General features: G+C 41.1%; 1 protein-coding gene and 1 long non-coding RNA gene across 6 annotated transcripts in view; one reads left to right on the top strand and one right to left on the bottom strand.

The window, feature by feature from the left end:
• Nucleotides 1-23,029, bottom strand: part of LOC135112093 (uncharacterized) — a 41,281-nt gene extending 18,252 nt beyond the window's left edge. Inside the window, exon 1 of the long non-coding RNA XR_010274058.1 lies at nt 22,803-23,029. This is a non-coding gene — a long non-coding RNA (uncharacterized LOC135112093). The remainder of the gene's footprint in view (nt 1-22,802) is intronic.
• The window catches only part of LOC135112090 (protein numb-like), an 81,724-nt gene that overhangs the window by 22,541 nt on the left and 35,682 nt on the right, over nt 1-23,501 (top strand). The window contains exon 1 of one of the 5 annotated variants that reach the window (XM_064026054.1): nt 17,940-17,989. The exons of 2 other annotated variants lie outside the window; for them this stretch is intronic. In XM_064026054.1, the coding sequence (XP_063882124.1) occupies nt 17,969-17,989 (21 nt within the window). In that variant the 5' untranslated portion in view covers nt 17,940-17,968. Of the gene's footprint in view, nt 1-17,939; nt 17,990-22,696; nt 22,793-23,501 lie in introns of those variants that run through there. 2 more of the 5 variants (XM_064026049.1, XM_064026052.1) reach the window with 2 other exon arrangements.

The raw sequence follows: 23,501 nt of genomic DNA on the forward strand, positions 1-23,501 counted from the left end.
TTCATCGTGTTTAGTGTTCTCTCTCATTCCGAAGTCCCCCGATTTGTTGACAGTGCCCTAACGAAGCGTGATGGATTATAAGGGGATCAGAGGTATTAGTAAGGGAAATGCAGAGTGAAGTATATGTGCTACGTTAGTCGACTTCTGACCACGCTTGTGCTGTGCTTGGAAATGTGTGCGAGTTTAAAGTGAGTCGAGATAGGAAAGGATGGCGATGAATGAATGTAACAGGTGAAGTGTAGTTAGTTAAGATAGTGATATATTAGAATGAGTTGAGATAAAAGGTTAATGTTTTCCTGTCAAAACGAAAGTGAGTTACAATGAGTTATCGTTAGTCAAAATAAAAATAAAAAAAGAAGAGTTGCGGTGCCCTGAAAAATTAGTCACAATTAAATGAATAGTGTCACAAGTAGATAAAATAAAGAAAATATTTAAAATGCAATAAAAAGTATTAGTGTTAAGTGAAGTCAAATTTTTATAGCGATGTATTCAAAGCTTTGTGTGATAATTTTTTGTGCCATTCGTTGTAGCATCATTACTCTGATTATTACTGGTAATAGTCAATAACAGTTACGTAGGATTGGGTTCACGGGAATTCAGTGTCTGATTGATTTAATGGCGCGCCAACAACTGCGTCACGTCAGAAGGGAGCGCCGGGAGCGTCTTCTGTCTCACGGCGTCATTTTCAATCCTGGATACGATTCGAGTATATTATTACCTTTAGGAGAACAATTTCCAGAATCAAGTTGTTCAGATTCATATCTCGCTGGCTGTCCACTACACATTAAATGCATTTACTTGATTTTGACCAACAATAACAGGTTATATGAAGTGTGAAAATTGCATATAGTACTAAATTGGTTCATTCATGCTACAAATAGTGTGAAGCATCATGGGCCCACAAGCCATTGATTAATTGTCTGAATGTCACCCAACAACGGGATCATACAAGGATAATTAATTCATCAGAGCAGGGCACAGTCATGCTCACAAGTTTGTTCGTTCCATTGTTAGATTACTGGTATTTTTTTCCCTCTTTCCTCTAACTATCTGCAACTTTTCAGACATGTTTGTAGTACAGTCTCAAATGGTCTTGCATGCTGGAAAGACGAAATGAACCACTTAATCTCTGTCGTGTGTCTCAAGTGTTAGTGCAATGAACGGCCACGCCAGTGAGTAGGTGTCTCATTCTTTCCCGCAATGTATAATGTTTTTCTTCAGTCTTCAGCTCCTCTGTTCTGTTGACAGCCTCGGTACAAAACCTGACAGCCGATGGATTTTAAGGAGGTGATATGGCTTAACACTGAAGGATAGGTAACGCTAAATGGAGCGAAAGTGTGTGTCTCAGCTAGGTTACTTCATTTGTCACAGGGAAGCTGGAAGGAACCAGTAAGTCTACATGTGGCTGTCCATATAGATATTGTAATAATAGCTGTGCCCACTAGCATCCTTAAATAGGAATTGCCCCAAGAAATAAAATAATAATAATAGTAATAATTCAGTACAGAAGTAACAGAACAAAAAAATAACGTAAACTACATTGTATTCGTATCTGTATCACTCCTGCCCATGAAGCTGCTTAATCCTGTGTCGAGGTTCTCTGTTGGCTCTGCACTAATGACCTGATTGCTGAGCTTATACCAGTAATGTAATGTACTGATCGGGAACCACTACCATCTTACCTTCTCTGGATATAATGTTAGCTATCTTGAACCTGTCGTGTCTTGCTCCCGTCCTGATTAGTAACCCCGAGGATCTTGTGAACGTAGAGTGGTCAAGCTTCAAATGATATACGACATTCACTTTCCCTGTGCTTAGAGTCGTCTGTCTTAAGTCTCTGTCTCTGATAATATTGAAGCAACATTAGCGTTTTTTCATGCAAGGGCTGCGTTAGGATAAAATAAATTAGACATAAATTAATTCTGTTCATTAATTTCATTGCTGGTCCCTTCATTGTACTGATCACGATTTGAAAAAGACATCAGATTTTTTTGCCCAGAAATAAATAATCACTGTCCCGAAGCAGGCTAGGTTTTCTTTCAGTAATCCCCATCTGATCTGCTAAGAAACTCCCAATGGTCAGGTTTCGTAAGGAGATTGTCAGAAGATAAGACTTAAGACTGAGGGGACGCGGTAAGTACAGTGGGAAAGAGCATGGCAGATTACTCGACTTGTGGCCACAACTGTACTCATCACACGTGGGTTAGCGGACACACAGGGGAATATTAGGAGCCTCTGGTGTACAAGGCCGCGAGGATGTCAGGGTGAGGGAAGCAGTAAGCACAGTGGGAGTGAGTGAAGCAGATTACTCAGCTTGTGGTCACGATTATACTCTCATGGATTCGCGGCCACACAAGGACATATTAGGAGCCTCTGGTGTACAAGGCCGCGAGGATGTCAGGGTGAGGGAATCAGTAAGCACAGTGGGAGCGGGTGAAGCAGACCCCTTGACTTGGCCACCACTGTACGGTATCATATTTGGTTTCGCATCAACACACGCACAAGGGGCATATGAGGAGCCTTGTGGTAGAAAGGTGCGTGGTTGTCAGCTAACTCCGGGGGGGGGGGGGAGAATACTTGCAGGTGTTGGAAAGGAAGTGATGGTGATAATCGGAACGGAAAAGGTTTATCTCTTAGTGTGATGTAACTTTCTCTCTCTCTCTCTCTCTCTCTCTCTCTCTCTCTCTCTCTCTCTCTCTCTCTCTCTCTCTCTCTCTCTCTCTATTGTGTTGCATTGATAAGAAATGAATAATGTTAAGCTGTCCATCATGCCGTGTGTTCGTTTGTTTATTTATCTTTTCCATTTTTAACATTATTTTCTTTTCCCCCTCTTCTTGCCTTACGCCGGACGAACAGACGTGACTTACTGAGGTTAAAATGCGCAAGAATATTTCCGCAGTGAGTGTATTTCAGCCATCTAAAAAAAAAAAAATAATAAATAAAAAAAGATAAAAAAAGATGAAAAATAAAAAAAATAAAGAAATAAACATGCACATTTCGTCTTTCTACATGCACGCTGCTTCCCGGTACAGTCCTTTACTGGGAAAGACTTATTCTGTAAATTTGATGAAGTAATATTATGCGTATTTTGTATTTCATATATTACAAGAATATTTCGCATTTTTACTTTTTTTTTTTTTTTACGTGTCAGGGAGACTGGCCGAGAGAGAGAGAGAGAGAGAGAGAGAGAGAGAGAGAGAGAGAGAGAGAGAGAGAGAGAGAGAGAGAGAGAGAAAAAAAAGAGTGTGTCTTATGTAGTCGAGTGCCTTTCTCTCTCCAATCTCTTCATACTCTGCGTGCGATTCTCTCTCTCTCTCTCTCTCTCTCTCTCTCTCTCTCTCTCTCTCTCTCTCTCTCTCTCTCTCTCTCTCTCTCTCTCTCTCTCTCTCGTCCTCCTTGTCCTTGTTCGTGTTTTTTTCCAATTCTTAGGCATGCACGTCCGTGTGTGTCCGTGTGTGTGTGTGTGTGTGTGTGTGTGTGTGTGTGTGTGTGTGTGTGTGTGTGTGTGTTATTTACTACTTCCTTTCTTGTTTCGTAACTTTTCTCTATTCGTAACGTCCTCTCCTCGTTATTCTTATTATTATTACTATCATTATTATTATTATTATTATTATTATTATTATTATTATTATTGTTATTATTATTATTATTATTATTATACTGGTGGTGGTGGTGGTGGTGCTGCTGCTGCTGCTGCTGCTGCTGCTGCTGCTGCTGCTGCTGCTGCTACTACTACTACTACTACTACTACTACTACTACTACTACTACTACTACTACTACTACTACTACTACTACTACTACTACTACTGCGTGTGTGTAGTATGTGTGTGTGTTTGTGACCTCTCGCGAAACTGATAATCACACAGGAATTCTGGGTCAGTATACCATTATTTTCCTCCTTTGAAGTTCATTAACCTCATTTTGGGTTCAAAGTAGTGGGAGGACGAGGAAGAGGAAGAGGAGGACCGGAGAGGAAAGAGGAGTAATGGAAGAGGGAAAAACATCAACTGGGTGGAATAACGTCTCATAAACTTTTATATTATAGGAGGAAAGGAGAGAGGGAGGGAGGGAGGGAGGGAGAAGAGGGAGAAGGAAAGAAAGAAAGGGCGGTGAGAGGAGTGGAAAGCCATGGAAGACGGGGAGTAAATAAAGCGAGTAGGGGAAAAAAGCGAGAGAGAGAGAGAGAGAGAGAGAGAGAGAGAGAGAGAGAGAGAGAGAGAAGCTGGTGAGTAATGAAGTAAATAAAAGGAAGGATGTGTGTGCGTGAGAGAGAGAGAGAGAGAGAGAGAGAGAGAGAGAGAGAGAGAGAGAGAGAGAGAGAGAGAGAGAGAGAGAGAGAGGGTGGAATAAATAAAACCAACTTTGGAAGGTCATTTAACATCTTGACTGACATATAAACGTATTGACTGACTGGATGACTTACTGCCCGGATGACTGACTGAACTACGTGAATTGATGGAAATTAAGGAGAATTTAGAGAACCATGCTCGTCTCATTATGACCCTTGTTCTTAAACGCTTTGTTCTCTCATCGGCAGGATCTTCAGAGGGCACAGAGAGGATTACTACGGGTCCTCATTTGTGTGTGTGTGTGTGTGTTTTCTTGTCGATGATGTGGAATTATTTATTTAACTATCATTAGAGTCATAGAAACTTTTGAAAATCTTAATAACTTCTACTTCATCCTTTTTCTTGTTAGTGCTGCAGAGTATTTGTTAAACTATCCTTAGAATCATACAAACATTCTTGAAAATATTAGTAACTTCTTCATTATCCTTTTCTTGTTAGTGGTGCAGAATTTTCGTTAAATTGTCACTAGAATTATACAAACACTTGAAAATATGAACTTCTTCCTTATCTTTTTTTCTTATTAGTGGTGCAGAATTCTTGTTAAACTGTCACTAGAATCATAGAAACACTTGAAATTCTTAATAACTTCTACTTATGTCCGTTTTTTGTTCATGACCCTTATTAAACTATCACTAGAATTGTATAAACACTCTTAAAAAAAAAAAAAAACTTCTACTTCAGCCTGTTTTTATTGGTGGTGTAGAGTTATTGTCCACCTGTCACTACCTTCAAAGGGGTAATAACTTCTACTGCCTGTAAAGCTTAATAACTTCAAATCCTTTCACTGCCAATGACATGATATATTTGTGTAATTCTCGGCAATCTTACTAAGAATAAAGTAAACAACGTGCACTTAAACCCTTTACTAAACATTTAATTGTCTCGTTTCCCCTCTTTCTAAATGGTAATCTTAATTTTGCGCAAAGCTCCTTTATTTATTTATTTATTTATTTATTTATTTATTTATTTATTTATTTATTTATTTATTTATTTATCTTATGTATTTCCACTGTCACAATTATTTCCCTTATAGATAATTTTTACTTTAATATTTGCACAAAGGCGATTACTGTCATTATTTTATGTGTGTATTATTACCGCAACACTATTTAGTTATTTCATTTATTTACTTTTTTTTCTTATTCACACCTTACTGCCACGTGAAACAATATGAAAAACAATATGGAGTGTAATGACTTGTGTAAACCTGAAGTAAACTGTGTTATAATTCTCTTAACCATGTCCTCATCCGTTATCTGTTAAGTATATTGCCTGTGTTTTCTTTGTGGTGAGTTGTCTGTACCTGTTAGCGAGAGAAAAATCATCATCATCATCATCATCATCATCATCATCATCATCGTTAATTACGGAATACAATGATAGTTTTGGCTGCCAGAGTGAGACGTTTGTAATTACGTATTAATTATGTATTATTACCGAAATAAAAGTGAGTTATAGTGCATTTTTACTGGCGGAACTATTTTGTTGTTGTTGTTGTTATTATTATTATTATTGTTATTATTAAACTGTCTCCCCTTGAGCAGTCATGTCACGTTTTCTTTTTTCCCGTTTTTTGTTTGGGCGGATTAATCATCACTCTGTCTGATTAATAATGGAAATCGAAGCAGCTTGGTGAAGCATTTGAACCCCACTAGGTCAACAGGTCACCTCCCCCTCCCTTGACCTCCCCCTCCCCCTTTAACCTTAATTAGATCATTATCAGATTATTTATTTTGATTTTTTTTATTCCTTTCATTTCTTTCGTTTTGTGTCCTCAACTTTCATTGTTCTAAGCGTACCTTGTCAGTCTCTCTCTCTCTCTCTCTCTCTCTCTCTCTCTCTCTCTCTCTCTCTCTCTCTCTCTCTCTCTCTCTCTCTCTCTCTCTCTCTCTCTCTCTCTCTCAGCTTTAGGGAACATAGCGTGACTGACTGACTGCTCTCGTGTGTGTGTGTGTGTGTGTGTGTGTGTGTGTGTGTGTGTGTGTGTGTGTGTGTGTGTGTGTGTGTGTGTGTGTGTGTGTGTTGCATTGTTCAGTTAAAATGCATCTTCTGAAGAACCTTTGTATGTGTGTGTGTGTGTGTGTATTTGTGAGAGTGCACACACACACACACACACACACACACGTTTTCATTCTCAATTTCCACAAGTAGTTTGCAAGTATACTAATAAATGTAATCACAACGAGAGATAGATAGATAGATAGATAGATAGATAGAGAGAGAGAGAGAGAGAGAGAGAGAGAGAGAGAGAGAGAGAGAGAGAGAGAGAGAGAGTTTTATGGAGAGTCAGATTGTTTGAGATGATGGCGTGCGAGGTGAAGCCAGACCAGACATTCTCGGGTAATACAAGGTCAGGTAAGGTTACGCTAGAAACTGTCGGAAATATTTTACCTGTAATTAAATTTAACCTCGATTCCCAGCACCTTTGCCGGCCTTCTTACCTGCCCCCCATCCTCTCTCTCTCTCTCTCTCTCTCTCTCTCTCTCTCTCTCTCTCTCTCTCTCTCTCTCTCTCTCTCTCTCTCTCTCTCTCTCTCTCTCTCTTTCCGCTTGCTTGTGTGAAAATAGCTCGTATTTGCATTGCACCGAGAGAGAGAGAGAGAGAGAGAGAGAGAGAGAGAGAGAGAGAGAGAGAGAGAGAGAGAGAGAGAGAGAGAGAATAGCCACGCCCCTCGCCCGGCGTTCGAGAGAGCGTGTGTGGGAAGCGGGCCAGGTGGAGGAGGAGGAGGCAGAGGAAGAGCAGGCGAAGGAGGAGGAGGAGGAGGAGGAGGAGGCAAGTATTGGCGAAGAAGTATAGAAGGGTTAGAGAGGACGACCTAAGGAAGGAAATCTTGTTGTTGTTGTTGTTGTGGTTGTTGTGGTGGTGGTGGTGGTGGTGGTGGTGGTGATGATGACAGATCGCTTCTCACTGTCTCCCACACACACACACACACACACACACACACACACACACACACACACACACTCATTACTCATCTGTCACTCAAGAAGAATCATAAGGAGGAGGAAAAGGAAGCAACATTTTGACAAGTCTCACTACCTCTCACTCTAACCCTCTCCCTTCCCCTCCCCCCACCATTCCGCCCCGCCCCTTGCATTTGCCCACTCGTTCAGACACTTGGGGTGGAGTTCTGGGGATTATGTGGGAGGAGGAGAGGGAGGGAGAGGATGAGAGAGAGGGAGAGGGCTTGCTCCACTTCTGTTAAAGGTGTGGGACTCGAAGTATAGGATAGTATATTTTCCTCTCCTCTTCTCCAATGCCTTCGTTTTTCCCTGTCTTGTTTCCACTTTTTTTTCCCTTGCTTTCTTCTGTGATTCTTTCCTTTCATTTGTTCCTTTTGTGTCTTATTTTATTTTTTTTTTTTTTTTCCTTTTGAGTGTAAGTTTTTTTTTCCTTTCTTTTTCTCTGCCTCCATTTTTCTCCGTCTTATTTCCCTCTTTTCTCTCTCTCTTTCTTTCTTTCTTTCTTTCTTCTCTTCCGTTCTTTTATTCCTTTGCTCTTTTTTCACCTTTTGTTTTCTTTATCTTGGTGATTTATCTTGTTTTTTTTCGCCTTCGTCCATTCCCTTTATTCTTTTTATCGTTCTTTGATTTTTTCTTTTTCGTTTTCATCTCTATTTCCTTCTCTGCTTATTATTTTTTTTCATCTTTCATGTTCTTTTCATCTTTTATTTATTCCTCCCATCGCTCTTTCATTTGTTCTCGTATTCCTTGTCTTTTTTTTCTTCTTTTCTTCATCTTTTCTTTTTTTCCTCGGAGTCATTTGTCTTTGCGTTCAATTTTTTTTTCTTTATTCTTTTATTTCTTCCCTTCATTCCTCCCTTCCTTGTTTCCCGAGTCTTCATCACCCTCCTTTCTTTTCCCTGTTATTCCTCTTCTTTCGTTTTGCATTCTGTTCTACATTTCTTATTTTTCCATCACACCTTCCCTTCTTTCGTTTCTCTGTCGTTTTCTTTTTCTTTTCTTTTCCCTTCCTAGTCTTTAATCTTTAGTAGAATGTTGATATTTTTCTCTCTCTCTCTCTCTCTCTCTCTCTCTCTCTCTCTCTCTCTCTCTCTCTCTCTCTCTCTCTCTCTCTCTCTCTCTCTCTGCTTTACCCCTTGCTTTTTTCCATTTGACCTGTTACATCTCTCTCTCTCTCTCTCTCTCTCTCTCTCTCTCTCTCTCTCTCTCTCTCTCTCTCTCTCTCTCTCTCTCTCTCTCTCTCTCTCTCTCTCTCTCTCTCTCTCAACAGAAACGATAATGGATTCCTGTTTCTTTTTTCTCCCTCTCTTTTTCGATACTAATGTCTGTTCCTGGTCTATAATAAGCATCATAATCACTTCTTCCCTCCTCCTCCTCCTCCTCCTCCTCCTCCTCCTCCTCCTCCTCCTCCTCCTCCTCCTCCTCCATCCACAAGTGAAGAAATAACAGCAGCAAACCTAGCGGCCCTTAAGAGGCTATAATACACTGCTCTATTTAATCTAAAGTGAGAAATTTAAGATAGTGATATTGAAGGCTTCTCCCCACCAACCTATCCCTTTTCATCCTCCCATTCCTCCTCCTTTGGGTTTAGCATTGTTTTAACTCAAAGACAGTAAAGACGAAAACTTCTTCCCACTTGTTTCTTCATTCTCATTCGCCTCCTTGTTTTATTCTTCTCATGTTCCAGATAGTAAAGGGAAAAGCTCTCCCCACCAACCTCTCTCCTTTCATCCTCCCCATTCATTCTTACCCTTTCGTTCAAGAATTTTCTGTAAGATAGTAATGACTGAAGACTCCTCCCCATCTATTAATCCATGCGCTTCCTCCTTCTCTTATTCCTCCTCTTCCCTATTCTTCATTTAATCTCCTCCTCCTATTCCTCCTCGTTTTACAGTTTTCTAGATTTTTCCCTCATTCGCTTGACTTTTTTTTCAATATTCGACGTTTAACGAAGGACCTCTTTTTCTTTCTTTCTTTTCTGTTCTTTTCTTTCCTTCCACATCTCCTGTTTCTGTTACTTTACCTCTTAATCTCTTAGTGGATTGGCGCTTAAGGGAGAGGCGAGTGGGCGGGTGGAGTGGGAGGTGGAGTGAGTGTGGGAGGCAGGAATGGTGTTAGAAAATGGAATCCTGCGTCTGTGTGGGTCTTAGTAAACGTGTTAGTGCCTCTGCGGGTGTCTTAGAAAACGGAATATGTACTTAGAGTCTTAGATCGTCTGAGTGGGTATTAGAAAACGGAATTGCTGGCGAAGGTGTGGACAATACGTGTGGTGTGTGTGTGTGGGTGGAGAGGAATGGTGGGTATTCCACGCGAAGCACAGGTGAAAGTAGTGGATGGATGTGGAGTGTAGGTCTCTCACTATACATCACAGGTAGAGGTAGTGGAAGAGATGGAGTGTGTAGGTGGAGTGGAGTGGTAGTTATTCTCACTCTACAACACAGAAGAGTGGAACAGATAAAGTATGTAGGTGGATTAGAATGAAAAATATTCCTTGCCATATAGTACAGGTGGAGAGTGGAGCATGTGGAGTGTGTAGGTGGAATAGAGTGACAGTTGCCTCTTATTATGCACCACTGGAAGGGTAGTGGAAGAATGCGGAGGGATGTGTGGAGTAGTGGCGCTGAGGGGTCGATGAGATGGCGATGGGTAGTCCATATTTTGAATTTATGGTGGACTGAGCGGAGTTAGAAACGGATGGAGGACGTGGAGGTGGAGAAGGAAAGGAGACTGTAAGAGAGGTGGAGGTGGAAGAGAAAGGGACAGTGAGAAAAGGGCGGTGGAGGGAGTGAGGGAGGAAGAGGTGCCTAGGTTGTGAGAGAGAGAGAGAGAGAGAGAGAGAGAGAGAGAGAGAGAGAGAGAGAGAGAGAGAGAGAGAGAGAGAGAGAGAGAGGATGTTTGCATAAAAAAAGAAAAAAATCTGACAATAAAGAGAACAAGAAAGTCTGATTTTGAATACACAGTGAGACGAGCAGACAAACAACTCGTCAAACAGTGCATAGACAGAACTGACAGAAAAGTAGACAGGTGACTGATATAAAAAAAAAAACAGACTGACAAACAGACAGAAAAACATAGACATACAAACAGACAGACGGAGACACGTATAGACTCATAGACAGGTAGATAGACAGATGACCTGGCAGACAGACGGACAGACAGACAGATAGGGAGAAAACAAGTGACAGGCGAACATGTGAACGCATAGACAGGCAGACAGACAGACAAAGTTGACAGTAAAGTGAACAGGAGGGAATGTATGTACACATACACACACACACACACACACACACACACACACACACACACACACACACACACACACACACACACACACACACACACACACACACACACACACACACACACACACACACACACACACACACATACACGCACGCCCACACCCTCCCGCCGGCGCCCACCTGTGGTATTGATCAGACAGGGCGTGGTGGTGGCGGGAGAGAGGGAGAGGGAGGGAGGGAAGGGAACGAGAGAGAGAGAGAGAGAGAGAGAGAGAGAGAGAGAGAGAGAGAGAGAGAGAGAGAGAGAGAGAGAGAGAGAGCTTGGCCCCTCTCCTTTGCCCCTCTCCTTTCCCTCCTGTCCCCTCCCTGCCTCTCCTTTCACCCCGCCCTCTCTCCTGTTGCCCCGCCCAGCCCAACCCAACCCAGCCGTGCCTATCCTATCCTGCAACGAAAGGCAGCGGCAGTATGTCAGCTCCAGTTAGAGTACTTTAAGGCTTGGTTGGATTTTGAGGCTGTATTATTAGTTCGCATTAGATCTATAAGTTGGATTATCTGTTACGAGTGGTGCTGTTGTAGTATATAGATAGATAGGTAGATGGATGAATGTATACGAGGGATACGCAGTGGTGTTGCTGTATTAATTAGATAGGTATATACAAAAGACACGTATAGACAGACAGACAGACAGGTAGGTAGGTAGAAATGGAGGTAGATGTTTTATTGACCATGGTTTGTTGTAAATAGATGAGGTGGTGAAATTGTAAAGAAGTCGCCTCTGATCTCCTGTGTATTCAGTGTTATATAATCCGGCGGTGTGTTGGGCTGCCTTACTTAAGAGAGGCGAAGTGTTAACTGTTGCTTCTGCTGTTCACTACTACTACTACTGCTACTACTACTGCTACTACTACTGCTGCTGCTGCTACTACTACTGCAGCTGCTGCTACTACTACCTGAGCACCAACATTAGTAGTAGTAGTAGTAGTAGTAGTAGTTGTAGTAGTGTTAGAGAACTGCATAATTAACATCTTTTACCGATTTCTCCGCCACCACCATCACCACCACAGCCACCACCACCAACGCGACTGCCAACATCAGTGACAGCAGCAACAGCAGTAACAACGACAGTAACAACAAAACATTCCTGCCAGTGTCGAGGGAGGATAGTGTGTTGCGTCACAGTTCAGTTTGTCGCCTGTGTCCTGGCACCTGCTGTGTGTGCGTGTGTGTGTGGGAGAACCCCAAGGCCTAGGTGGCGGTGCTGATAAGACAAAATTCATGCTGACCTACAATGGATGGAGAAGTGTTGTGGCCCCTTCCCCTCCCTTCCTCCTCTCCCTCTTCCTCTTCTTGTTCTCTTTTCCACTTCCTTCTACGAGTTCTTTTATCCTCTTCTCCTATTCTCTTCTATTCTTTTCTGTTCTGCTTTGTTCTGTTTTCTTTTCTTTTTTCTCTTCTTTTTTTCTTTTCTCCTCTTCTCTTCTCTTCTCTTCTCTTCTCTTCTCTTCTCTTCTCTTCTCTTCTCTTCTCTTCGTCCTCCTCTTTTTCATGTGAGCCTCTTCTGGAAGGATGGATTAATGGTGAGAATAATTATTCTACTTTGCTATCCTGTCGTCCACTAGCAATTAGAGTACAAACACTCAGTCAGGAGTTCCACGTCTGCTGTTGTTTGTCTTCGTTGCTACTACTACTACTACTACTACTACTACTACTACTACTACTACTACTACTACTACTACTACTACTACTACTACTACTACTACTCGAACGTGCTACATAATACAATCGAAGTCTGCATCATCTTCCCTCCTCCTCCTCCTCCTTAATTATATTACCATTACAGTGTTGGTAATATTGATGTGTACCAGTTACGTATTTATGGAATGTTGTGGTATGTGATATGCGGTGGTGGCGGTGGCGGTGGTGGTGGTGGTGCTGCTGCAAGGACATTGTTAAGTGTTTTCCTGAGAGCGCCTTAGAGGATGGGCTGAGAATGTCATCACTCTCATGAAGAAACCCCTTATTTCCACACTTTTTTTTCTATTACTTTTTCCGTCATTTTTTTTTTCTACCATAGTTTTTATTTATTTATTTATTTGACCTCATTCAGTTCTTCCTTACGTACAGCATCGTTTTGAATATCTTCCCCTTGCCATTCCCAACCTTTAAATCCACCTTAACTAATCTTGCCATAATATGAAAACGGAGACTTTTTTTTAACCAGTTTCCCATAAAGCAGAAAAAAAAAAAATTGCCTTAAGATGATTTCACGATAGGCTTAGAAACGTGAAGAGTCTGGGAAAGTGAGTGGGATTTATGCATGTTTTCCTCTTTCCTCTTCCGTGGACGTAAATGAAAATGTCATGAGTGAAGGAAAAGAGAAGCAGGAAAGAGTAAAGTTGGGGAGAAATTGCCGAGTTTTGGGTGAGACGTGAGGGAAGGATAGAATAAGAGAGGTAGAGAAAATGTCATGGGTGGAGCAAAAGACGCGCGAGAGGGAGAGGAATCAGGAAGAACTGAGGTTTAGGAGAGACAGGAATGAAGGATAAATCGATGAACAAATGCAATAACACGAAATAATACAGGATGGAAGATGGTATTATTTTCTTTTGTTTGATTCTTCATTTTCTATCTTTATTTATTTACTTATATTTAGTAGTAGTTTATATTTAGTAGTAGTAGTTGTTGTTGTTGTTGTAGTAGCAGCTGTTGTAGTAGTAGTAGTAGTGGTGGTATTTACTTTATTTCATTTATTTATTATTATTTTTTTTTACAATTTCTTATCCATCTTCATGCTTTCATCACAGTCTGTCTCTTTTATCTTGTTTTTTTTTTTGTCTTGTTTTTTGTTTTCCTTCTGTTTGCTTTTCTTTCTTTTCTCATCACTACTTTTTCTTACATTCATTAATCAACTCTTCCTTTTCATCTTTTTCTTTTTTTATTTTTCCCTCTTATTTCTTTTCCTCCCATATTTTACATTTATTTTCTCTTCTAACAATACGATTCTTTCCCCCATCACTTTTCTTTTCCCTCAGAACACCACAAAACAAAACAGTAGCCCCCATGAAAAGCTACATTCTCTCTAACATCCACGCAGAAAACGGGAAACTCACTCTGCTCCTAATATCAAGGGCAGACTAGTCATAAATTTAATTATCTTTAACTCCTACTAGGCGTGGTCATGTGCCTGGAAACTTGATGAAACAGAAGCAAACGCCTGAGAAAACTTTTAGAACCACGCCTGGCTTACTGTGTGTGTGTGGTATTTAAAAACATTACAACGTTTTATCTTGATTACTGTGAACAAGGGAAAGGGGGAGGGGTACTCTTGACAAGCTGTATTGGAAGTTACTGTAGTTTTCAGAGGTATTTTTCGTGATCCTAGTTGTGGTTAAACATTATTCCTCACCAACACCAAAGACATCCATGAGAACCTGGCATTTCATCTCTGTGACCTTTGAAAATAGTCGTGATGAAAGTTAATGTAATTGTGATGGGAGAGCAAAGCATTTTCACAATACGGGCGTAAAAACGAAATTCATAGTGGCGTAGATTAAGAGAGTATCTGATAGAGGAATTGAAGTAGCATAAGTAATATAACAAGGGCGATATGGAGAAAATATTTAGAGTTAGTAATCAAGATAAGACTTAAAACTAACGGGTTCAAGATTGACAAAGGTTTTAAAGAGACTTACAGGGCCGTAGATTAAGTGGGTACCTGATAGGGGAATTGAAGTAGCATAAGTGATATAATAAGGACGATATGGAGAAAATATTTAGAGCTAGTAATCAAAATAAGACTAAAACTAACGGATTCAAGGTTGACAGAGATTTTAAAAGAGATAAAATGACATTGCTACTTAAATTAGAGTGGTGGATGATTGAAATAGACTTGCTAATCTTTTTTTTTTTTTATTAATGTTGAGTCAATGGGAATATTTAAAGGTGGTTAGATGAATTAGTAGAAAGAGATGACAGATGGATGTAGGCAGGTTGCACGGTTTAAACGGGACCTGCCACGTGAAGCTCGGATTTTTATTGCTGTTTTCCTTATTTTCTTGTGTTCTTGAGTTATGCTTACCGTGTTTTGGTACCTGCAGTTGTTAAGGCATTTGTTTGAAAGTTTTTTATTACTAATGGCGCACTTGTTATTTCATTTCAGTAACCTTGATTTTTTATTTATTTGTATTTATTTATTTATTTATTTATTTATTTATTTGTTTATTTTATTTTATTTATTTATTATTTAATTTTTTTACAGTGCCAAATAATAAGGTATTGGGCACTGAAAAATGTAAACTATTCCATCACTCACTTTCCTTCCAGCAGTGTCTTTAGAATTCATATATTCTTAACTTGCGCCACAACTTTATATGGAGAGAATTCTTAGTGATCAGTGGCTTAGATTATATAAAGCCTACCACTACTACTACTACAACAACAACAGCAACAACAACTACTACTACTACTACTACTACTTCTACTACTACTACTACTACTACTACTACTACTACTCGTACTACTACTAACTCAACAACAACAACAACAACAACCACTCCTATTACTACTACTACTACTACTACTACTACTGTTCTTCATTGTTAAACGAGTTAATATCATTACCACTGCAAATACATTTCTTCATTTACCCGCTTCTTACTCTGCCAGACTAAACTATATTTTTGGTTGGTTAGATTAAGTTAAGCGAATCATAAATAAAGGCTATTTTTCTTGCTTCGCTTAACTTAACCAATTGCTTCGTACCATCTCCTACCTGATTAGCTGTTCATTTGTTTATTTCCTTATTTATTCATTTATTTATCCACTCTGTTTTCGGGGCAGTACTGATGTATACAACAAAGCAATATACACCATTATATACCCGAAAAAAAAGGGTGTTTATTCTGGCAGAGTAAGAAGGGCGTAATAATTCTGAAATTTAAACCCCTTCATGCGTGGTATTCCATCCTCACGCCCTTCCATCACGCCCCTCCCTTCTCCCGCCCCTCCCTCCTGTCCCAACCTCTTGTCTCTCCCTCCCGTCCCTCCTGTTTCTCCATCCTCTCGTCCCTTCTCCCTTTCTCCCGCACTTTCCTCATGTTCTCTCCTTCCGTCCCTTCATTCTGTCTCTCTCGTCCCTTCTTCTTGTCCCTTCTTCCCGTTCTTTCCTCCATCTTGACACTTCTTTGCTTACCTCCCTCTCGTCTCCTCTTCCCGTCTCTTTCTCAAATCCCTCCTACACCCCCTTCTTTTCCCTTCTTCCCGTCCCTTCTTCTAATCCTTCCCTCCTTTGCCGTCTTCTCGTCCCCTCCGTTGCTCCTCCTCCTCTTCCTCTTCATGACATGTTAATGAACGTAAGTAATAACACGTTGAAATTTACTGCAGTGGAAAAGTAACTCTCAATAGGGAACTTTGACTTCTTGAAGGGAAAAGAAAAGTGAAGGAAAATTTTCTCTCATTTACCACAAAGTTCCCGCGAGTAGCGAGGACATTCGTGTGTGTGTGTGTGTGTGTGTGTGTGTGTAAAAGTAAGTGTGTGTCGCGGTGATGGTGGTGGTGGTGGTGGTGGTGGTGGTGGTTAATTGTTGTTGTTGTTGCAGTAATTATTGTTGTTGTTGTTGTTGTTGTTGTTGTTGTTGTTGTTGTTGTTGTTGTTGTTGCTGCTGCTGCTGCTGTTGTTCTTGTTGCAGTTGTTTTTCGTGTATGTTGTTTTAAAATTATTATTATTATTATTATTATTATTAATATTATTATTATTATCATTATTATTATTATTATTATTATTATTATTATTATTATTATTATTATTATTATCATCATCATTATTATTATTGTTATTATTATTATTATTATTAGCAGCAGCAGTAGTAGTAGTAATAATAGTAGAAATAGTAGTAGTATTAACAACAACAACAACAACAACAACAACAACAACAACAACAACCAACACCACCACCAACACCAGTAACGAAAATACATGAGTGTGTGTGTGTGTGTGTGTGTGTGTGTGTGTGTGTGTGTGTGTGTGTGTGTGTGTGTGTGTGTGTGTGTGTGTGTGTGTGTGTGTTACAGAAGATTATTAAGGAATACACTTGTAGTCATTACGTGTGTGTGTGTGTGTGTGTGTGTGTGTGTGTTAGGACAGGCTATACTTAGATCCTGATCGTCTGGTGGTAGGGGGAGGGCGGGGGTGGGGGGCGGCAGGAAGGGGGCAAGGGAAATGGAAGGGAAGAAGAAAGGGAAGAGGAGAATCCAGCTATTGTTACCTGATGATAATTGGCTGAGTATATTGTACGTTATTCGTTTCTTTCTTCTCTCCTCCTTCTTCTTCTTCTTCTTCTTCTTCTTCTTCTTCTTCTTCTTCTTCTTCTTGTCCTTCCTAATCTATTTCTTCTCTACCTTATTTTTCCCCTTTATGTTCTTTTCGTCTTAATTTTCATCTTTTCTTCGTCATTTCTTATTCCTTACGTTCGTATTTTTCTCTCTTCTCAAATTGTTTTGTTTATCGTTTTCCTCCTCCTCCTCCTCCTCCTCTTCCTCCTCCTCTGAGTTGGAGTTATTTAAATGAGCTGATTATGTAAATTATACCTGCCTCTCTCTCTCTCTCTCTCTCTCTCTCTCTCTCTCTCTCTCTCTCTCTCTCTCTCTCTCTCTCTCTCTCTCTCTCTCTCTCTCTCTCTCTCTCTCTCTCTCCATACTTCCTCCTCCATTCCATTCCTACTCCGCCCCCTTCCTTCCTTCCTTTCTTAACTCCTCCCTCCTTAACCACATTTCCTCCTCCTCCTCCTCCTCCTCCTCCTCCTCCTCCTCCTCCTCCTTTTACTGGAAATAATGAACATAATGCGGTAATCGAGTGCACGTTTTCTATGGTGTGTAATTAATCAGCATGGGACAAATTAACTTTAGGGGGAACTATTGTAATGCATTGATTTTTTTTTTTTCTCTTTCTCTTTTTTGTGTGTTGTTTATTAAAGTGCGCCACTGCCTTCCTTGCCCCGTATGTTGTGTTTATTGGGGTTGTTGTTGTTGTGTTGGTGCCGGTGGTAGTAGTGGTGGTGGTGCTAGTAGTAGTAGTAGTAGTAGTAGTACATATAACTTATATAAAGTATCTCAAAAATACATAGAATTTCAAGTACATAAAGGAAATACAATTGTCAAGTTAATACAGCCACTGAAATACATACAAAGCTACACATTGAACTATACAATTGCAGTAGCAGTAGTAGCAGCAGCAGCAGCAGCAACAATAGTAGTAGTAGCAGCAACAACAATAGTAGTAGTAGTAGTAGTAAGAGCGCCATCATAAACTCTACAGTATTTCCTTACCTGTGTATTAACCTGAACCTGTATTTTTTCCAGGTAAGGGGTTTGTTAGGTTCCTGCCCGGTGATTGGCCCCCTGGCATGAACACTGGCCATGATTGGTGGAGGGGGAAAGGTGAGTTTTAATTACTGTTCTGACAGGTGCGTGAGGTGGACGATGCTTTGTTGGGGGGAGGGGGGTCTTCGTGCTGGTGGAAAAAAGTGGACGTGTAGAGAGAGAGAGAGAGAGAGAGAGAGAGAGAGAGAGAGAGAGAGAGAGAGAGAGAGAGAGAGAGAGAGAGAGAGGACTGCCCTTTAAAACTCTACATTCTCTTCTACACCCACAGTTCTTCTTTAAGTTCCACCCTCTCCTCCTCCTCCTCCTCCTCCTCCTCCTCCTCCTCCTCCTCCTCCTCCTCCTCCTCCTCCTCCTCCTCCTACTCCTCCTCCTCCTCCTCCTTTGAGTGCGAGTTTCAAGTGAATGTAGTGTTAATATGTTACCATTATTTGCTCTCCAATATCGAAAGCCTGTCACCAGAGAGAGAGAGAGAGAGAGAGAGAGAGAGAGAGAGAGAGAGAGAGAGAGAGAGAGAGAGAGAGAGAGAGAGAGAGAGAGCAGGTCGTATTTCATGATTAAATATATTATAATGAATATGTTCAGGAAATGTCTCTGGTCTTTGAATACGTTAATTAAATTTTCAGTCACCTTTTTTTATTCTCTCTCTCTCTCTCTCTCTCTCTCTCTCTCTCTCTCTCTCTCTCTCTCTCTCTCTCTCTCTCTCATTTGGTCCATCTTTTTACGCTGTGAAATTACATCATTACATACATTTCACTCATTACCCGTGTCCTTAGGTATTACAAACCCCAAATTCACCCTTGAAGTCATCCCCTTTAACACACACACACACACACACACACACAGACACAGACAGACACCTTAAATGCCTCACTGAAGATAACAGTATGCAATTCTTTATAATTGTTATCAATCATCCGTTTTCTTTTAAGCAGGGATCGGAAAATATGTAGAGTATATTAAAAAGGGTAATTAAATAAATCAGTGGATAATATTAGAAAATAAATACCGCATAAAATTGTTTTCGCATTAATAACTAAATTAAATACAGAAATGAGTATAACTATCGTGATGTATACTATATATGTATTTAAAATTATCTAACCCACATTTTTATTCGGTCTCCAGTTACAACACTTCATCCTTTCTTTAATTGCATCACTTACAAATAGATTTATCCGTTAACGCAAGCTTTATTAACACATGCGTACAACACTGGCACATCTCCCATTAGCCAGGCCACTTCAAACAAAGGCTTCACTCTTTTACATGAATGCTGCCCCACATGATCAGCTTCGCGATAACAATAAAAGCTAAATGAACAGTTTAATCTCTCTCTCTCTCTCTCTCTCTCTCTCTCTCTCTCTCTCTCTCTCTCTCTCTCTCTCTCTCTCTCTCTCTCTCTCTCTCTCTCTCTCTCGCTTCGCTTTATTTACTCCCGTCCTCCATGGCTTTCCACTCCTCTCACCACCCTTTCTTTCTTTCTTCCCTTCTCCCTCTTCTCCCTCTTCTCCCTCCCTCTCTCCCTCCCTCCTTTCCTCCTGTCTGTCTGTCTCTCTCTCTCTCTCTCTCTCTCTCTCTCTCTCTCTCTCTCTCTCTCTCTCTCTCTCTCTCTCTCTCTCTCTCTCTCTCTCTCTTAAAAGTGTAATATTTGTATTATTTTAGTGCATTACGTGCTCAAAACAGTATAGTATATATATTATGGTTATCACGTTAAGTGTAAACATTATTTTTCTTTTTTTCACAGTTACATCACTTTGATAGTTTGCTTTAGTTCGGTTTGCATCCTTGTATGATTATTATTTTTGATGTATTTTCTTTTTATTTACGTGAAAAACAGCCGGATCACCAATATTTATTGAAACTGCAGCAACACCCATGTAAACATCGTCCCTTTAACTAACCCAGCTAAACCATAAATTTATCCGTAAACATGGCCACATACTTCACATTTCATCAGCAACTCTAACATTAAAAGATTTTCATCTGCCTGACTCGTGATAAACATCGAAACATTTTTATTGTTATCAGCCTGACTAATTTTAAACATAATTCAATTAATTTTTTTCTTTTGTGAGATTATATTTGAACATCATAACTGGTGTTGTCATTAGTAACTCATTTTAAGCACGAATCTTGCATAAACACCTTTAAAACACCGGTCTCATCACCTCAGCTGCACTAAATTTTGACCCTCTCCTCCAAGGGCCATTTGAATATCCTCTCTTTAACTGAGTCCACTAAAACCGTAATTTTCTCCATAAACGTTGACCGCATATTTAACATTTAATCAGTAATTCATTGTATACATCGAAACCCCATTATTTTCCTATCAGTGTGACTTTTAAACATAGTAACTTTCACTTTCCATCTGTGTGACTAATTTTTGAACATCATAACTAATGTTGTCAACAGTCTAACTCATTTTAAGCTCAAACGCTGCATAAACACTTTCAAAACATCGGCCACGTCACGTCACACCCGCAGTAAATATTGACACTTTCCCTCCAAGTCATAATCAAGCCTTGTAACCTTGACTCTTTTAGGGAACGAACAAAGTAAACAAGAGAATATTTTCCTCAGGCGAAGATAAGAACTAGGTAAGTCTTCATTGATTAATTTACGTTTTCTTTTAGAGCGAGAGTGAGTGAAGCGTTGCAGCGGTTTCCTGTTTTCTTTCTCTCTCTAGGGGGAGACTTAGCTATTATTTTTATCACCACGACCTCTTCACTTTTCCCTCCTTGTTCTCTCTTGTCTTCCTTCTTCCTGGTTCTGGTGGTGTATCCATGGTAACGAGACCTGCGCTATTTTGTAAACAACGTGACCCAAGCATTACTTCCGCATTGTTTAATGATATTTGTTTGCTTAGTATAAAAATGTGTGTGTGTGTGTGTGTGTGTGTGTGTGTGTGTGTGTGTGTGTGTGTGTGTGTGTGTGTGTGTGTGTGTGTGTGTTGACAGGCTCCATTGAGGTGATTTGACAGTAAGTGTTGAAAATGCTACCTCTTTCGATGGATTTATCTGTTGTCCTGCCTGTCTATCTGCCTGTCTGTGTGTCCGTCCAGCCGTCCATCTGTGTGTCTGTAGAGCTCCCAGGCCACCTCCCCCATTAACACTTTTTTTTATAATTAATGTCAAATGTTTTGCTTTTAGGTCAAATAATTTAGTTGATGTTTAATTACAGACATAAATTTCCATTAAACGAGAGAGAGAGAGAGAGAGAGAGAGAGAGAGAGAGAGAGAGAGAGAGAGAGAGAGAGAGAGAGAGAGAGAGAGAGAGAGAGAGAGAGAGAGAGAGAGAGACTTTTCAAGAAACTGGTTATCAGCGGATTGATGGAAGCGAGAGAGAGAGAGAGAGAGAGAGAGAGAGAGAGAGAGAGAGAGAGAGAGAGAGAGAGAGAGAGAGAGAGAGAGAGAGAGAGAGAGAGAGAGAGAGATGAAAGTACTGGATGGGCTTTGGTTGGATATTGGTAAAGTGGGGGAGGAGGGAGTGGGGGGATGAAGTGAATGGGGCGTAGGAGTGAGAGTGGAGGAGGTGAAGGGGCGAGGTGGGAGTGGGGAGGGGAGGAGGGAGTGGCAAGAGAGGGGGACTGAGAGAGGCTACGGGGAGAGTGTAGAGCGAGAAAAACGATAGGAATTAGAAGGAAGTGGAGAGAGAAGGAGTCAAGAGGGAGTATTGAGTGGGGAGATGAACATAAGAGAGGATGATGGAGGAGTAAAAACAGAGAACAAGGTGGGGAGTTAGATGAGTAATGATGACTGACTTGGGAATAACGTTGACTGGGGAAGATGTTGTGGAGGAAGGTGGGGAGGGGGGAGTAAAAAGCAGTATGAAGTGGATTAGAGCTGTGGGGAGATAAAAAAAAAAAAAAAAAGGGTGGAGTAAATCTTTGGTAGAGTTGGGGAGGCAAGTGTTGTAGGTTTGGAGGCGGGAGTAAAAGTAGGAGTGGGGAGCGGGGGCAGTGTTGAGGGTGGAGAACTGTTGTAGGGGGAGTAAAAGTGGTCATTGTGGATGGGCGGTGGTGGGGAGGATGTCGTGTTTGGGGTGGAGAAGTGGGGAGAGGGGGAGTAAAAGTGGTTATTGGTGATGGGCTGTGGTGGGGAGGTGAGGGGACAGTGTTAAGGGAGAAGTGGAGGTAGGGGTCGAATGGGGGAGTGAGGGGGGCGGGTGGACAAGGCTAACTGTTGCCTGGGGGAAGTCGGCGCCTGGCCCTTCACCCTTTAAAATTTGCCTCTGCCTGCTTGCCTAAATATCATCATCAATATTCTTAGCTTTTCTCTTCCTGTATATCTGCGACTTACCTCTTTCGCCTCCCCACCCTTTTTTTTTTCTCCTATTTTCTTGGTTTTTAAGTCTTCTTTTTCTCTATATTTGTGACTGGTCATTCCTCCTCTCTCTCTCTCTCTCTCTCTCTCTCTCTCTCTCTCTCTCTCTCTCTCTCTCTCTCTCTCTCTCTCTCTCTCTCTCTCTCTCTCTCTCTCTCTCTCTTCTCTTCTCTTCTCTTCTCATTCTCCTATCGCATCCTCGTTTGTTGTATTCCCCACAAAGTAGGCCTGTGAATGGTATCTGTACGCAGGAAGTGAGAGAGTGGGAAGGCTTGGGTGGGGGAGAGACACGGAGGAGGAGCAGAGTTGGGGGAGGTGAGGGAGGTAAAACCATACAGGTGTTCGCCTAAGGGCACGGCTGCGGAGGTGAGGAGTGTTGGGGGAATGGGGGAGGGATCAGATGTTGGGAGGGAGAGGAACAGTGGATTGAGGCAGGGAGGGAGCAGGGAAGCAGTGTGGTTTTGGTATTGGTGGGGGACGGTATGTGTGCCGTGTGGTGACGCAAAAGAGCGGACTGTAACGCCCCTCAGATACACAGGTGTGCTTACCTCTCATTATCATCCACGTGTGTTTCAGCGGGAGACTCCAAAACGTCTGAGAATTCTTGTTTTTTGTATCGCCAAGTGACCAAGACTCGTGTTTCTCTTTTATCCAAATACTTGATGCACCTCACGCGGACCTTTCCCTTCCTCGCCTCTTGTCTCCTCGTCGACTTTCAACCTTCTACTACATCCGTCTCGTCACCTTTTCCAGAAACACCGATCGATTGAAGCGTAGTAAGAATTCTGCGTAATATTACTGCTATATTTGGGTGAGGGTAGAGGATGATGTACTTCTGTGGTGGACGTAGGGATTGTGGAGAGATGAATTGGTGGTGGTGTGGTGGAGAGGGGTTGAAGTTGCAATGTTTGATGTACGTGTTTGTGTGGTGCTGTGTGTGTGTTGTGGTGTGGAGGTGCGTGATCTGGTGATGTGGCTGTTGTTGTTGTGTGGTGGTGACCTTGAGATCGTGGTGTTAAATGTGTAATTAATACTGATGCTGCGAGGTGAAGAGAGCCAGTCAATACTACTACTACTACTACTACTTTTTCTTCATCATCATTACTCTTTCTTCTTCCTTCTTTGTATCTTTTCATTCATCCTTATCATTATCATCCTCACCATCATCTTTTCTTCTACTACCACTACTACTTCAAACTCTGCTCCTACTACTACTACTACTACTACTACTACTACTACTACTACTA

This window comes from Scylla paramamosain, chromosome 23, assembly GCF_035594125.1.
Source record: "Scylla paramamosain isolate STU-SP2022 chromosome 23, ASM3559412v1, whole genome shotgun sequence".
In the NCBI taxonomy this organism is placed as follows: Eukaryota; Metazoa; Arthropoda; class Malacostraca; order Decapoda; family Portunidae; genus Scylla; species Scylla paramamosain.